Genomic DNA, 18,088 nt, shown 5'->3' with positions numbered 1-18,088 from the left:
CCTCCTTGGCTCCACGTGTTGGCTCCCAACACCCATCTCAGGCTCTCCTTGTTTGGACAACACAATTACGTGCGCTGCTCTGGCTCTGCCCTGACACTTCCTTGCCTAGCATTTTACAACCATCCTCTGGCATCCTGAAGCCACAGCTCCAGGTACAATGGCTCTTTCCTCCCATCCAAGGCAAATCCCATGGAGGCCATAGTGGCCAGAGTGGCTGGTTGGCTTCCCACCAGGTAGGCGAATCAAATGGAGTCGGTCAACCTGGCCATCCTCCTGATACTTCCTACAGACAGGCACCTTATTAAAAAAAAGAATCAAAACCAAAAATTTAATCAAATCTTTTAAGAATCAATTTTATCTTTCTATCTAACTCATATCACTGTTGTTTCAAAATATACTTTTCTACTTCCTTTGGTCTTCAGTGCAAATGAGAATCTGAGAATATTCTCCACAGGGTAAGTTCTCCTCTATTAAAAGCCATTTCTGTGTCACCTGGTTGCCTGTTCTTCTTCACACTATATAATCCTTGTTCTCTTAAACCTTTTCTAATAGAGCCTGATTTCCAGTCCTTCATTCATCTTCATTATTCTTCTTGGAAGTCTCTTTAAATTCTCCATATACCTGTTAAGCTCAAAGAGCTTGAAGTACCCAATAGAATTGAATCAAATCAAGAGAAAACTAATGTTGCTGTTAAGATTCTAGGGGACAAAAAGATTGTGTGAGTACACTCATTTAATTCTTCATTCTTGTTAGTAAATTCCTCCCTTTAAAGCTCAATTGTATTTGGGTTAAGTGATACTCTATAATTTGGAAAAAGCAATCAACGTCCATCATTCTCATTCTTCTCCCCTGTTCTTTTCTCCGTCCTCCTTCAGAAATGTATGTGTATCCAAATGTAAGTGTTCACTGTAAGTATTCAAATGTCTGTGTTCAAACTGATGAATAAAATTAATCTATCAAAAGAAAAAGAAAGAGGAACAGAATGTGGGAGATGGTAGAAATTAAATATTGTCTGGAGAAATATTCTCAATAGTTTTTGCATTATAGCCTCCTACGGACCCTTTTTACACAATTTTTCTCTCCCCCATCCTCTCTTCCCAATGAAAAATTAATACTATAGGGAGGCTGAATATGTGTATCTGTGGTTTATACACTAAGTGAGTACTATTTTGTTGCCTGCCCCTTAGGAACCAATTCCCTTGCCTTGGGGGTAATATTGCTTCCAACGAGAACTCAAGGTCTGGAGAGATTGTCCTGGCTTTCAGATTGCTGTACCATTTATTCTTCCACAGGAAGGTGGAAGAAATACCTTTGCCCCCTTCCTACAGATGAGAAAGCTACAATTCCTAGTGGTAAATTCACTTGCTCGTAGTCCTGCACAAGGTGAGCCGCAGAGTCAGGGTTGACACCCAGTTTATGATGCCATAAGATCCAGAATCCTGTTCTCTATTCTTTAAAAACATTGTCTAATTCGGCAGTTCTATAACAGGCACTACCCCAGAATAATTCCCAGCATGGCAATAAATAAGACTGAAAGCACCTTGTTAATGTTTGTTTTTACTCTCAAATTCTTTTCCTGACAAATTATTCCTTGTTAAAGATTCTTGAGCTAGCCTTGCTGTGCTGCCGGCAGCACTGACCCTGAGGCACCTTTTGGCCATTTGAGACTGTGCACCAGGAGATGGCTTTTGTTCCCTGGGTCAGAGCACATCCTGCCATTGCTGTTCTTCTTCTTCTTTTTTTTAAAAAATTGATTTTTAGAAAGAGAGGAAGGGAGAGTGAGAGAGAGAGAAACATCAATATGAGAGAGAAACATAGATCTACTACCTCCTGTATGCCCCCTACTGGGGATTGAGTCCACAACCCAGGCATGTGCCCTGACAGGGAATTGAACCCGCAACCTTTTGGTGCATGGGATAAGACCCAACCAACTGAACCACACCAGCCAGGACCTGCAATTGCTCGTCTTACACAAACAGTCTTTGCCTTTTTTTCTTGACATTTTGTTATGATAATTTTCATCCAGCAGAAGGAATGAAAGACTTTTACAGCAAACACCCATATCCACACCACCTAGATTCTGTAACATTTACTATACTTGCTTTATGAAATAACTATTTATTCACCCCTCTAGCCACCCATTAATCCAACACTGTTTGGATGTATTTCATAGTAAATTTCAGACACAGCCCTCTTTCCCCCAAATTCGATGGCATATAGGCTTTTAAAAGGAGAGTAACACCAGCCTTGTTCTTGACGTTAAAGAAAGTGAGCTTAGGTCACAAGTTCAGATGGTGTTTCCAGATAAACAGGTTCCACCCACCTCTTTAATGTCCCGCTTATGGAGGGCTATGCCACCTTTCCCAACAGGCCACTGTTTCTTGTCAGGAAGAAAGTAACCATCACAAAGCAGTTGAAAGAACACTTGCTTATTGTAACTGCCATGGCCTCTTTCATCAATTTATGTGTTAAACATGAAGGTCAAAGCATTTCTTAAAATGGGATCATATGTGTCCTAAATGAAAGGACTAAAATTCCCTTTTTTCCTAAGGTTTTTATAGTGTTTTGGAAACGGTAAAAATTAAAGACCAATACTTCCAACCTATAAATGTCAGGCAGTATTCTGAGAGCTTTGCATGTATTAACTCACTCTTCAAAGTTACGTCTAGTGTAAGACTAGGGGTCAGCAAACTTCTCCTGGCAAGGGCTAGAGAGTAAACACAGGGTGGGCAAAAGTAGGTTTACAATTGTTTGTATGGAAAATCATACAATAATTAATAAACAAGGATACAAGAATAAACTGTGCTTCACGTATCAGAACTGTACACCTACTTTTGACCCACCCGGTACTTTAGACTTTGAGGACGTCTGACTCAAATACTCAACTTGCTGTGGGAGCACAAAAGCAGCCACAGACAACATGTAAAGGAATGAGCATTGCTGTTTGAATAAAACTTTCTTCACAAAAACAGTCGGCAGGCTCTTGTTTGTCAGCGCCTGTACTGGACTAACAAAAGTTAGAGACCATTGTCAAAAATCAGTTTCAGGCCGTCTTATAGTCAGCTCAGGACTGAGAGCTCGCCAATGCCTCAAAGGCCTTTTAATTGAATGGTGGGTCACATCAGCTCTCTGTGTGCCTGCCCTTCCATCTCTTGCTGCACCGGGAGAAGACCATCATTAATTTTTAATCTATGGCATAACAATGCCAACTTAAAACATCAAAATGCATGAAAGCAGGAAGTGTTGAATTCTGTTGCTGCACAGCTGAGAATACTGAAATACTATAGCATCTGGCCTGTGTCCTTGAACAGTAAGGGGTTGCTGAAGCATCATTAAGCCTGGTCTCTGAGAAGTCACGGAACCTTGAGGACCACAACAGAGCAAAGGGACAACCAGGACAGTGTAATTACAGACTTGGTAGATATACCAGGGAGATACTAGAACAGTTCATCAAATAATCAATATGTGATTACCTAGAAGGACACGAGATGCTGATGGCAACCACTATGCCTTTGCCGGGCTGTGCCCAGGCTATTTAATTTCCTTCCACAATGTAGAAGGACACTGGCCATGCAAATAAGAAGGAAGAGATACCATTGCTAAAGCAAAGATTGCTCTTTTGTTCAATGAGACGGAGATACGGTGTATTAGAGCTAATGTCAAGAGAGACTATGATTTGTGAAAGGATACAACCAAAGGTGATGGATTACCAATGGCTCAGTCAGTGTAGACCTGGAGACAATGAGGGGAGTGGTAGACTGAGGTAAGGATGCAGGACCAGGAGAGCACCTGGGCTGGCTTGGCTTTTATTGGCAAATTGGTCACCTATGATACTGAACTAAGGAATGCCCATGAACCACACAGATGATCTACTGAATGAAGGGACTGTCACTTGGAAAGCAGAAATATAAAGTATTCCTGTCATAATGACAATGAATCTGGTATTTTTATTAATGCCAAGAACCATTAAAAGCAACAGTAAATCTAGCAAGAATTTTTGAACAGCCACACGATAAGGAGAACCTCTTTAAAAAGCTGGAGTTCATTAGTGCATACACTGAATATGAACCAACATGAGTATGAATCATCTTAGAACTGAATTTGAATATTTTTGTTAATTAGTAATGCAAACATAACTCTACGAAGTGCAACAAATTGGAAGGTGGGCGTAGGAAACCAGGATAAATTAGGCGCTGACCATACTTGTACAAGGATGCAGAGTTGGCCTCTGCAACATATGAGGGTGTGGGAAAGCCAGACATAGCAAAGAAGGAAAGCAAAGGCAAACTATTTGTAAAGGATGGAAAATAACATCTGGGAGGAAGTACAGCTAGAGAAATGTATGAGGTGAAGTGGGGTGAAGCCCATGAAAAGTCTAGCACAGCGCTGGGCAAACAGTAAGCATCACCAGGAGATGGTGTCTGGGTTCTTCAATCCTAGGGCGTAGGGAAGGGAGTAGGAAACAGAAGCAGGAGTGAGAACAGTGGTTACAACCGTGGTCCTCACACTTGGACAAGTGTCAGGCGCACCCACAGGACTTCTTAACTCCCAAACTACTGGGCCCCCACTCCGAATGTGTGATTCAGCAGGTCTGTGATGGGCCAGAGAATCTGCATTTCTGACGAGTTCCCAGGCGATGTCCTTGCTGCTGGTCCCAGACTCCAGAATCACCCAGTTAGAAGCCCAGTCCTGGATTCGCTCTGGGTTTGACTCCGGCTCTACCTGTCTGGTGCTATTTGTCCCATTTTCTCTTGTAAAATGAGAGGGAATGACAACCCCCACGGGACTGTTGTGAAGAACAACATAAGTAAAGCTCTTCACCCAGTACTCAAGGCACATAAGCACTCCCTACGTGTTAGTGCTCATTAAAATTAAAAGGCTGATGACAAGGCGATAATTAGGCAACAACACTCAAGGTAATCATATTGTAACTGGGTTGGTCTGAGATTGCACCATTCACATTTTTTTCTGATGGAAAGTCAAGTCAAGGTTACATACAACTCTGTTTTCAAGCGTCTCACTGCTCGGTCAGCCGGACCATGTTACCCTAGGAGACATGGCTTGCCTGGGATGAAGTGAAACCAGCTTTTATCAGCATTATTACTCAGTTACTGTTTAACCAGGTGAGTAAAAGGTGAAGCATGTCTTTAAAACCTCGCCAGTGTGTGCAGGCTATGCACCTGTTTCTTTTCCTGGATGGTCCTGACCACACCCGAAATTTTACTGGACCTGATTTCTGAGTCACAGGCAGACATACTGGAGATATCAAATTGCAGTCTCGGTGAAAGTGTGGTATTTGCTTCCTGTTTGCACATGTAAGGTTGAGCTCCTCATAACCACTTGACCACAGTCTAGACCACTCGCATCTCCTCCCCCATCAGTGAGTGATGGTGGCTTGGGTGATGGCTGTCAGAGGCCAGGTAAGGATAACAGAGCGAGTATTGTAATCCACGATTCTATTGGCTGTTCTTGTTTTTCTAAAGCAACTAACCACATAATGCATTAGTTCCTCTCTAGCAATTCTATAAAGAAATGCATACCCCATGGACACAGACAATAGGTGGTGAAGGTTTGGGGTGGCTAGAAGAGGTCAATGGGGGGAAACAGGGGACATGTGTAATACTTTCAGCAATAAAGATTTTTTAAGAAACAGATTAAAGAAAAAAAAAGAAATGCACATTTTCAAGTCACATTTCAAGAAATAAAAATCACCCAGAAAGATTAAAGAAGATTCTCAAGTACTTTTAATTAACATCCATCACTGTTGAACCTCCTTCATTTTCCTTATTCTGTTTTAAGGAGAAACCGTCCACTTCTGCTTCATATTCGGCTTCAGCTTATACACAGCCCCTTGGTGGCCCTCCCACTTCAGGCTGTCTGTCCTTTGATTCAGAGCCTTTAAATTCTACAGCAGCTTGTCCTTGCCCAACCAGCATGGCTCAGTGGTTGAGCGTCGACCTATGAACCAGGAGGTTGTGCTTCTATTCCTGGTCAGGGCACATGCCCAGGATTGGGGGCTTGATCCCCTTGTGGGGCGAGCAGGTGGGAGCAGATCAATGATTCTACCTCATCATTGATGTTTCTACCCCTCTCTCCCTTCCTCTCCAAAATCAGTTATATAAATATATATATATATATGCAGTTTGTCCTCAAGTGCCCTTGCTCACTGTTGAAGACATCGCCTTGGATGCAAAGTCTATACTACCTTAGAAGTCGTTCAGAGTACTCCAAAGAGAGCAAATTCTTTTTTGGAGGGTTATGCATTTTGATAGGTCACAGCACTTGTCAGCAAGAAGGCAAATATAAAAGCACAAAACTTTGGAGAAAGAAAACTCATGTGTCTAAACATTTTTCCTCACACTGGCTTTACTCGCCTCCCCCTTGTGGAATAGGTCTACAGCCAAAGCAAGTCTCGCTGGGGACAGAGCCAACAGCCTGACTGCATTTGGGAGTGAGAGGACAGCCTGGGAGAAAGAATGATGGGCAAGACTTTTATCCCAGGTTGTGTCAATATTAAGGGGGGAAAAGAAGAGATATATTTCTTCCCAGGGAAGAAGTAGCCTTCTGCTTACTACACATGAAAGCCAATTAAAAGGCAATGGGATTGACTTTTGTTTGGGGCTTGCAGAGTCGATCTCATTACTTCAGAGACATACCGTGTCTCGAGATCTAGAATCAGTAGAGTTTTCATGTTCCCCCACATGCATATTTCCTTAAAAACAGTTATTTTTAATAATTAAAAAGAGAAAAGGGGGAGGATTGTGAAATAGTGCAAATCCCCTCAGAATTTACTTCATTTTATTTTTTATTGACTATTGGAGGGACATTGGCTACTAAAATATAGGCTTCAGGTGTACAATTCTCTAATACATCATCTGTATCTTATATTGTGTGTTCGCCACCCCAAGTCAAGAGTTTATTTTAAATATGTGACTCAAAATGCACCAAGTTAATCGAGGATGATATGGTCCATCAACGCAGCTTGTTAAAACCTTCCAGACATGTCTGAAGCTACAAGACTACAAGGCCGTGGAGACTAGATACGGCGAATCAACATTTTCAAAGCACACTAAAATGAAATGCTCTTGTAGGCTTAAAAGAACATTTTTTACAAATAAAGCTAGGAGAGAGAGAAATCAGATGATATTTAGGAAACCCAAAAACTAGAAAAAATGCACAGGAGGGGAGGCATTTAAAGTGGTATTTTAAAAAGTGAATACAGCCCGGCTGGTTTGGCTCAGTGGTTAAGTGTTGACCCATGAACCAAGAGGTCCTGGTTTGATTCCAGGTCATGGCACATGCCCGGGTTGTGGGCTCAATCCCCAGTAGGCGGCGTGCAGGAGGCAGCCAATCCATGTCTCTCTCTCATCATTGATGTTTCTATCTTTCTCTCCCTCTCCCTTCCCTTCTAAAATCAATGAAAACATTTAAAAAATAAAAAGTGAATAAAAGTCACTAGGAGGTAAAATATATTACTTCAGCTTAAGATAGGCCACTATCATCTGACCTTGGCTTAACCTCTGACAATCAAGAAAAAATGCTGACCCTGCTCATGAATGCTAGCAATCTCAGTTCTACTGTTCACTTCTGCATTAAAAAAAAAAAAAAAAATTCCAAGGTAGCTTATTCTCTGGCAAGGAGGGAGCAGCGAATCTGCATAAAATGGAGAACAATTTAAAATAATCGTGCCAATTTATGTCTCTTTTCTGAAATTGCTTTGTACGATGGTCACTATAGCAATTTTAAATAAGGCAAATGATACAAAATCACTTACAGTCTCAAAAGAATTTCTGCTTATGGTATACACTCTAGGTAACTGCAGTGGAACTTGGCTTTGCATTAGCCATGCAAGTGAATCGTGACCTCTGGCCTTCCCAAAAGGCCAAACAGAAATCTAGAATATTTCAGGAAAAAATATTAGTCTGTGTTGAAGAAGCTTACCTGCCAAAAGTCCAATTCACTGGCGTACTAACAGCACTGAGTAAAATTCGATCTGCTATTGTAATGGTTTGAGAATTCTAAATTTCTTACGTTCGTGGTCTCTATCCTTTTTTCATAATTTTACCATATAGTTTACCATACTGATTGCTGACTGCTGCCAGGCACTGTGTTCAATGCCAGTGAAGGAAGTACCCATGATTAGGACTGATGAAGTCTCTGGGGCTTGTATTCTCCCAAAGAGAGATGGACAGCAACAAGTAAACAACGAAAGATGACAAGAAAGTATACAGAGTGAGGCAAAAGTAGGTTTGCAAAAGTAGGTTTGTGAGTACATGAAACACAGGGGTTTAGTCTTGTTTTATTACTTATTAATTATTGTATTGTATTTGTACATACATTTGTATATACAGGATGCCTCCAAAAATGTATACACTCACTTTGAATAATTATAAGGGGTGTGTTTATGAAAATGTATTTCATTTTCAAAGTTGAGTTATCAGCTGTTAAAGTGTGTATACTTTTTTGGGGTCACCCTGTATATTGTATTATATTATATATTATTAATATATATTATATTATATTATATGGTACCTATTGTATATACATTTGTATATAGAAATTATTTATTAATTATTGTAAAATATGTAAACCTACTTTTGCCCCAATCTGTATTAGAGAGTGTATTGAGTACTATAAACAAAATACACAGGGAGATATGACAGATGGCTTCTGTAGGTGCTAATGCTTATGGGGTTCAGGAGGGCCTCTGTGCTTAGGTGAAATATTATCTGAAACCTGGACATGCAGAAAACGGACGACAGGAACTGCAGGCCGCGAGCCAATGCAAAGGCCCTGCGTGGCAGCGCTGCGGTTTGTTTGATAAGAGCCACGGCTCGTGGGGCTGGAAGGCAGCGCACTGGCAAGAATGGCATCGACAGGGCAGTAACAGGTAAAGGCAGGAGCCAGCCGTGGCTCATGGCACAGAAGACGTCTTGCTTTTGTTTAAAGAGCAATGACAACTGCTTTTTAAATACACTACTGGCTTTATAGTTAGCAATGATGATCTGGACTCCTGTTTGGTGAGTGGCGTGTGTGTGTGTGTGAATGTGGGTGGCAGGAGTGGAAGCAGAGAGATAAGGCAAGAGACTGCCGACCTGGGATAATCCAGGCAAGAAAGGGGAATGGCCCAGCCCACGTGACAGTCACAGAGATGGAGAAGAACGGGCAGATGCAAGATCTGTTTGGAGGTGAATTTGATGACTGCTAAGAGAAAAGGGGGAGGGGGAGGAAGAGGCGCCCAGGTTTCTGAAGGTAGGAGCCATGGAATGGAGTGGGGTCTTATTCTGTTTTGACTATTAGGCTAGAGAGGGCCTGTGGTGCATCTCCATGACGAGGTCGAGTAGATAGCTGGAGTGAGGTGCTCGGAGCCAGGGGAGAGGTCTTGGGTAGAGAGGCAGACTGGGGAGAAAATATGCTGCCCGGGTCCTGGCAGACCACCCAGACACACATGTGGTAATTAATAAAAGCTTAGGAGATGACTGATGGATCATGACGAAAAGGGCAAGCGAGCGTTGTGCACGCTGGAAGAGCCTGGCTCTTGGCAAGGAGCCCTCAGGAAACGCCAGTGGAGTGCCAGGTGCCGGGGTGCTCAGTGACTAGTAATTGACAGCGACGAGTCTCCAGAAGGCAATGGGCTGCTGTTTCAGGCGCTGACCCTCGCCGGCTGCCCTGGCGCCAGGCCGCTGTCGGCTGCTGGTACCTTCTGTCCCCATCCTCGGCATCTTTCCTCCTGGTGGTTTAACGCCCGACTCAGGCGTCTTGCTTTGTCCTTGATCACCGCCGCTTTTGCCCTCACGCTCAGAAAATACTGTCGTTGCTCTGACTCTGTCCGAAGGACAGTCTCCGCACCTGTTCTTCCCAAGTTTCCGAATCTGCATGAATCATAAACACTGGGTACCTGTTAGGTGCCCGACATGTTCTTGACACGACGCATGTACTCCATTTATGGCGCCCCGCAAAGTCGGTGTCTGTCCTTGGGGTGGGGGGAGGGGGACCTTAATCCCTTAATCCCTCTGAAACAGAAAGTGCTTGGCTCCAGGCCAGGGGCCTAGAAGGGGCTGCAGAACAAGGCCTTCTGGCTGCAGCCCGCTCCCCTGCCTGGGTGTGCAGAGCTCGCTGGATTTTGCCTCCGGAATCAGTCTGTACCCTCGACTCAGCGAGTCCCCAGAAAAGCCCGTTAGGTGGTTGGTAGCTGCTGCCAGCACCAAGCATCCAAGTCCGGTGGCTGGTGTCCGTACCTGAGCGACAGTGTGTACCTCTGTGACTGCGGACTCACGTGGGGCCCTGGTGTGGGCATTTCTCATGTCCATTGGGAGGATCCTGACCACAGAGGGGCTCATGGCCTGGGAGGGTGTCAGTCATCAGAGAAACAAAGAGATGGGGGATTGTAGGGCATCCCAGCTGGGCAGGCTTGCCAGGGGCAGGAGAGGGGCCGAGGACTGAGGTGGGGAGGGGGGTTGGGCGGGGAGCAGGACTGTGTATAAAAGGAAAAGGCAGACTCGTAACAGCTAGCTAAGGGATGAGATGGCAAAGACAGGGAAAAATCCAAACTCACTGCTCACAAGCAGCAGCCGCCATGGCTTCACGTAACTGTGTCCATAAAGCTTCAATCTCCCTGGCCACACGCGCGAACCGAAAGGGTTCTGTCTTCATGAGGCACATCCCCCGAGCAGGCGGGTGCGTTACCAGGCAGAGGCGTTCGCTCAAACACATCCGCAGCAGGATCAATGGTTTCCCCAACATCCAAGAAGAGGTCGTGCCTTCGCCGAAGGAGGCCATGTCCTGGGAGGCCGAGCAATCGGGGCAGGAATTGTGTGCGTTCATGTCGCACAGGAGGACAAAGGGAACTGAAGCCACTCCTGCAGGCACTGGGCACTCACGTAAGCAGCGAGAACACTCGTCCCTCTCTAGCTGGCCCCCCGCCTGGCTGGCTGGGCCTCATGCTGCCACCCAGGAAATGCAGCCAGTGAAAGCCCATCTCAGGGTCGGTTTCCCGGCAGGAAGGGGACACGGAATTTCTAGGGGCAAGCTGCCTAGGAACCCGGCCTCAGCCAGGCTGACTCGTTAAGGAATGACACTGATACAGGTCCACAGGGGGAAAGCTTGGTTTCAAAGACAGACAGGAGAATAAACAAGCTGCACACACCATGGCCTTCAGTCACAGCGAACGGTGGTGGCTGTGGCACACGGCTCTGCTTTGCTAAGGCGTCCGCGGCATCTCCTTCCGACGCAAGTGCATCATGAAAGACATGGGGTGACCCTCTGCCCGCTGGAGGTCTGAAGCTTCAACTCAACCCAGGAGAGCTCCTGTGAAGCTATTCTGAATCCACCCATTTCCATTACACCTGCTCATAGCACTACTGATGTGGTTCCAAGGATTCTGAGAAACAAAGGAGTTCTCTCTCGCTCTCTCCCTCTCTCTGTAATCTCCCTCTCTTTTACACACACCACACACACACACACACGCAGGTAAACTCTTAAATATATCTTTATTACATGCATCACAATTTTGTTCTCCTTTAATATGACACGCAGAGTACCAACAGACAAGTTCTTTGCTGCGTTCCCAGCACCTAGATCAACGTCAGGACAGTGGGCTGCCCATATATGTTTGTTGAGTAAGTGAAGAGATGAATATTTGCTCTACCCTGTGGATTTAGAACCTACCTGGCCTTGCCTAGAGATTTTTTTATTTGAACTCCCAGGAAGAGACCTTAGCTCTGTACTAAACGCACAAACATGCTTTTCATGGAGACATTTCAGCTCCTCTAGTCCCCGACACGTGGCTATATTTTTTCTGATGGAGCAATACTAGATGTGAAGTAGGACCGAAGGAATTTTTAACACCTTGTTTCTTAATTCTCTCCCAAAGCACCTTATTGAAAGCATCTCGTCAAAATTTTTGTATTTATCCTCCTCCTCTCTGATTTGGTTATTACTGAATAACCAAAGGCCAACAGTCAGCAAGGTGAGTGCCAGGCCAAGGTCAGACTACCCGGTAAAGATGTACCTTCATCCTGAAGAACTCCCTAGGGGTCAGCTACTTTCCCCTCTCAGGCTATAGCCCTTGGATGCAAATTCAGATTACTTGATGAATTTTAATGCCTTTTCAACAGAAGTAAAACTTTATGTAGAAACATTTATTAACTAGTGAAAGTTGGCTGTGGGTATGGGTACCTAAGTCAGAGACGGGTTCAAAACCAGACCGGGTCAGGCTGCCACACAGCACTGATGTTCAAGAATGAATCTCAAGAGGTTGGCCTTGGAGCCCCCACCCCATCCCCCATAACGCAGATGTGACCCTTTTAAAGAGATCAGCTACTCTCTATATTTAACCGAAGTCCCAATAACAAAAATACGCAAGGACCTGGGACCTTGGTTTGAAGGATATTAGTCTGGTTGTTAAAGAAACTGGTCTGAATGAAAATAGAAAACAAAGCCTGAGTCTTGCCTTTCAAGTCCTGCTGGCATCCCAGGTGATAAGAGATTGAGCAGCAAAAATGAGAGGTAGGGAGAGTTTTGGGGCTGGTCAGCATTTTTATGAGTCGACATACTGCTTAAACCTCTCTCTAAGAATAAAGACACAGTCGCTTTTCTTGTAGAGATTTTAAAAAAATGTCAAGTCAGTAAAACAAAGTATAAAGGTTAGTTAAATGTGGGTGTTGAGAGTACCGAGAGATTTATTATGCTCTGCCTTGTCTCTGTTGGAAGCATTCCATAATAAAACATATGATAAAGGAATCAGAGTAGCAGGAACAAGGAAAACAAGCCACATGCATGTTTGGTGGGGGGGTTATAAAGGATGCTCGCTCTGCCTCTGCAACGGTCAAAAACATAAGACATTCGATTCCAAGTTAGTTAGTATTTTTAAAATAACACCTGTCTTCAAAATATAGATTAAGATGTTGCTTTTGGTGACACTGTAACAAACGTTAATAGAAACCGACTCCCAGGAAACCTGAAAGCCATCCAATATCAACCTCGTGCTGACAATTCATCATATTTAACAAGACGTATTGGAAAGAGCCGAGTACTGACCTCCCCAGGACAAATGATCCTCTTGGGACGAGGGGCCTCTTGCTGTAGCTGATACACTGCCAGAAACAACAACAGAAAAGTTAATTACAATTCGAAAATGGCAACCCATCCCAGCATGCCTTCAAAGAGTGCCACCTGAGTACGTCTCCAAAATGGCAAATATTTCAAACCAAACACACAGAGGAGACAGGCCTGCTTTTCACACTGAGTAAAGTCAGATCATTTATATGGAAATTAGTCACTGGGAATGTAAACTGGCAAAATCGATTTTTTTATTCTTATCAGGCCAATTTAGTCTCCTAATTGTTACTGGCATTGTTCATTTTATGGCTTTCTTGGAAGAGTAGATAACCACTGAAATTCTTGCGACTGTGGCAAAGATGAAATTCTACTTGTGAGTATGTCAGTAGTCAGATCCTGTAATAATAATAGGTTTCCTGAATTTAAAGGCCCACGGCTCCTGACATACCAGGGGAAGACTGACCTTAGGCGGGAGTGTCACTCTCTGAAATGCTACAGGAACGGACAAAGACACAACTGCCCCTGTGACTGAATGGAACCCCGACTCACTGCTCTCGTGAGTTTTGTTTCTGCCCTGCCTATCCCCACGCGTTCTCATCTGTTGGACTATTTCCCACCCATTGTCACTCCTTTTCCTTGGGCTCTTTCATATCTTAAATAATAATAACGCTCACGTATCCTGTTTTAACGACAGACTTCCAGGCGTGGGCATGGAGGAAAGAGGGTAATTAAATAGAAAAGGACACTTTATCAGGCGGTTCTTTGTGGTTCCTTTCAGACTGGAACGAATGCATTTCTGCCGTGCGGCTCGCCTGGTTACGTCCCTGAGAGGGAAGCTGCCTGTGCAGGTTCCACTTCCATGAGCACAGAACTTGAAAACAAACACAGTTGCTATTATCTTCAGAATCTTGAGAGGGAAGAATTTAAATTTTAGGTGGAATAAATCTTTGAAAAAGTTAAAAACTCAATCATATAAAGCCCAGAAAATGTAATAACATATGCAGAAATTCCTGATTTACTCCTAGGTCCAAAAATAATATTAAATTGAAGGGCAGATGACTATGAGGAAACAATGATAGCACTGATGGGATATATGTTGTAATCATGGCTCCCCAATGCCGTCGGCTCAACGGTTATTTTCTTGCCTAATTAAGTGTAGACTACCCAACTTCAGCACAGAGAGGGACCTATCTAACCCTCTCAGAGATGTGTAATGCGCCACATTTCTGAGCTTAGGTTGTCCCTTAGGTACCCACATATGGAGACAGAGCAGAGGTGGCTTCTTGGCAAAGAGAAAACGCGGGGAGGAATTGACCAAAGATACAGAACGAATAGTGGACATGCGACTACAGTCCTAGCAGAGCCCAGGCTCTCCTTAAACCATGAGAGAGGCTCCTGGATGCCTCTTGAACCAGCCCCTGCACCGGCTGGCTGCTTTTTAGGGGGATGCTGCTGCTAGTGAGTGCAGTGAGAACCAGAGGCCAGTTCCTGCAACCACAACGCTCCTGATCCAGAGTCCTGTGTCCCCTTCTCTCCCCACTGCCAATGCCTCAGTCACGTGTGTGGGGTGTGGCTGGACAGCTATGCGAACTCTGTTTTTAATGCCTCCCTTGGAGGTGACACAGGAAGGACATCTATTACAAGGGAAGCATTTTCAGCTAAGCATGCCTTTGCAAGTCGTATCAGGACACATTTGAACATGTGCTATGGCCAGGAATCATAGTCAGCATTCTGTGGAGGCTTAGCAGATGAATGGAGAGGAAGGGAGAAGAGACAGAAACCAGCACTCTGAGTGCCTGTCATGTGTCAGGAACAATCTTTTATTAACTCTTCCTGGGAACTCAGTAAAAAGAACATGGTATCACAGCCATTCCCATTTTTAGTGAGCAAACAAGTGCAGAGAAATTAAATATTTGTCCCAGAGCATCCAGCTAACATGCATCCTTTTGATTCCAAATCGCTGGTTTGCCTTCTTACACCCCAGGGCCTTTGCCCGTGCTGTTTTCTCCACCTGGATTGCTCTTTCCGAAGAAACCACGTGGCTCTCACTCCCCCTCCATTCAGGCCCTCCCTGGCTCGCTGATTTGAGATAAATTTCCATCCCATCACTCTGCTCCCTTACACTGTTTTCTGTTTCTTTACAGGACTCATCACCATGAACACACTTTGTTCACTTTGTGCCTTGTCTCCCTTGACTATAATAAGCTCTTTGAGGGCAGGGACTTTACTCAGTACCTCGAACAGTACTTGGCACATAAAAGATGCTTAATGCATATTTGATGAACAAATGAACTGTGTCCGATGACTAACAGGTCACCATCCATGCCCTCAGGGAGACTGACCCAGTGAGGGAGGTGTACGTGGAAAAACAAGACAGGGTGGGCCAAGTACTTTACTGTGGGCGAGGCATGAGCTCTCCTGAAGGATTAGAGGGGTTTCTGCAGGTAGAGAAGAGAGAAGGGCTTACAGGTGGAGGAAAGAGCCCCAGAAGGGAAAGGGAATGACGTCCTGATTGGTCAGTGAGAGTCCAGTGTGTCTACTGCACCAGGTGGGCAGCTGTGGGAGGAGGCCACATGGACAGAGCCTTGCAGGTCACACTAGGGAGCATGGATGGCCTTTTCTCTGCAATGGGGAAGTAGGTGGTAATGTGTTTTGAGTATGGAGGTGACATGAGCTGGTCTGTTTCTGAATAATAACAATAAGACTATTCAGTATAATAGAAGCTGCCATTTTCTGGATACCTATTATGTGCCAGACACCTTTATCTACATCTTCTCATTTAATCTTCCCAACAAACTTCCAAGATAACTGTTATTCCCTTCTCACTGATAACATAGTAGAGATGCCAAGCTTTGAACAAGTTCAAGTTCACACAGAGGATATGAGGAAATCAAGACTTAAAGGCCAATTTCCAGATTCCAAGGTCTGTATTTTTTTCAGCCTCACCAGCCGTTCCCTAAGGCAGATAGTGGAGGGGTCCCAAGTGGGCTGATTGCATTAGAATCTCCAAGGAGCTGCTCTAAAAATACAGATTCCCAGAATCCATTGTCCCTGGCGATGCTCACTCTGCCAGTCTGGCATGGGGCCCTGAAATACTCTTGTTAAAGCCGTGCAGGAAGTTCTGATGCACAGCCAGGAGTGGGGCCATTGCCCAGTGCCTCACTGGGGACCTTGGAGGCAGGGAAGCAAGAGAGACAGTATTTTAGACGGACACACAGGAGATGGCGGAAGTGTGAGTTAAGCTAACACCGGTGGAAAGGCAGGTGGGAAGGTGAGCTGATTGCAGAGAAGGACCGACTAGGCTTGATTACAAATGGAATGAGTGAGATACTGAGATGCCATTAACAATCACACAGGATACGGCTGAAGGGACATTACAGTTCCTCTCCTGTGTCAACAGACAAAGCCCGTAGCTGTGTCCTCCAGGGACCCTCTGAGATTCAATAAAGAGAAATGCTGTAGCTCACCAGTCTCACAACCAGAAATAGTCCACGCCAGGGGCAATTTTGACAGGGCCCCTGCAAACCCCTCAAGCCAGGGACGCCACCTCTCCTTCCTGGTCCCCAAGTAGCACACATCGTTAACCGATCGCCATGTCTCAGTGAGCTGGTCTCAGGACCCACAAGATCTGCTCCGTGCTGTTCCGAGGAACAGAAATGGACAAATAGGCAAGAAGCCTGTTTGCCGTCTGGATTATGTGTCTCTATAAAGATAATGAAACGGCAACCAATGGCAACGGTGGCCATGTAAGATAATGGGGCCCTGAAAGCTAGCTCAGCTTCGAGGGAGGTCCCCAGTCCCTCATTTTCAAGGTTAGCTATAACAAAACATCTGAGAAGAAGTCTCTGAGGAACATTTCATAAAACTGATATGCCAGGTAGTTTTAAAGAGTTGTTTCTAGAATTTTCTTTGTTCAACAAATACATTTCACAAGCAAAATGCAACACTATATATCACTTCTTGGGTCATTCTATGGGCTAAGGGACAATATAATGGAATTTTCTTCTACTGCAATATTCCAATTATGTTTCAGGCACTGTCTAGCCCTGGGCCTGCTGCAGCATATGATAGAATTCTCATATGGAATAAACTGTTTGGTAAACATGGGGTTGGGGGTGGTCACTGAGGAGTATGAAAGTGAAAAAGGGGATTCCTGTCTGGCCAGTGTGGCTCAGTAGCTGAGCGTCAACCTATGAACCAGGAGGTCACGATGCAATTCCCAGTCAGGGCACATGCCCAGGTTGTGGGCTCCATCCTCAGTATGAAGCATGCAAGTAGGCAACCGATCAATGATTCTCTCTCATCATTGATTTATCTATCTCCCTCTCCCTCTCGCTTCATCTCTGAAATCACTAAAAATATATAAAAAAGAAAACGGGGATTCCTGTTCTCCAAGAAACTGGAAGTAGATTGAGAAATCCAGAGCTCACTGACAAAATGTTGTACTTTTTCTTCAATAAGAAAACTTGACTTACCCTCCTTGGGTAACTGAATTAATCCAGTCCCTGTGAATGCCAAAGGATGGCTGCTGACCTGGGTGGTGATGAAGCCCAGTCCAGACACACCGTCTCCTAAGAGACCCTGCAGGGATGTCCTCTAACTGTCACTTGTTTCTAAAGAAGGCTGTGGATCCAGGAGTTGAACCTGGTCCCTTGGTTGTGACACTGAGCCCTTATCACCCTGCTCACTGCTCATCTTCCTAGTTTTCATGGAAGAAGACTCCTGGGTGTGAGTAAAAGATGGTAGATGCTTTAGATGTTTTCTTAGCTCAACCCCACCTCCAGCCTACAGTGTGAAGGCCTCCTTGCCAACAGAATGCCCGGTGTTAATGGGGATGGAGCCCTTTCCTTGTCTAGTGGCACTGCAAAAAGCCCGAGGAGGCTGTGTCCACTGGAACCCGGGGCTCTCAGGTAGTAGTGTGCCCAGGAGCCTCTGTGGGGCCTGATACATCACAGATTCCTCCCCTTCTCCACTCTTCTGATTCTGGTATCTGAGACAGGGCTGAGGAATAATGATGATAAATCTGCTC

The 18,088-nt window shown here is 44.8% G+C and overlaps 1 protein-coding gene across 2 annotated transcripts in view; it reads right to left on the bottom strand.

Annotated features, from left to right (window-relative positions):
- The window catches only part of CHN2 (chimerin 2), a 231,686-nt gene that overhangs the window by 78,278 nt on the left and 135,320 nt on the right, over window positions 1–18,088 (bottom strand). For both annotated transcript variants that reach the window (XM_059712659.1, XM_059712660.1), the window contains exon 3: window positions 13,039–13,094. In XM_059712659.1, coding sequence (XP_059568642.1) covers window positions 13,039–13,094 — 56 coding nt within the window. The remainder of the gene's footprint in view (window positions 1–13,038; window positions 13,095–18,088) is intronic.

The sequence above is a fragment of the Myotis daubentonii genome, chromosome 10, assembly GCF_963259705.1.
Source record: "Myotis daubentonii chromosome 10, mMyoDau2.1, whole genome shotgun sequence".
In the NCBI taxonomy this organism is placed as follows: Eukaryota; Metazoa; Chordata; class Mammalia; order Chiroptera; family Vespertilionidae; genus Myotis; species Myotis daubentonii.
The sequence above is the reverse complement of the archived record's forward strand: the minus strand, read 5'-3'. Positions and strand labels throughout refer to the sequence as shown.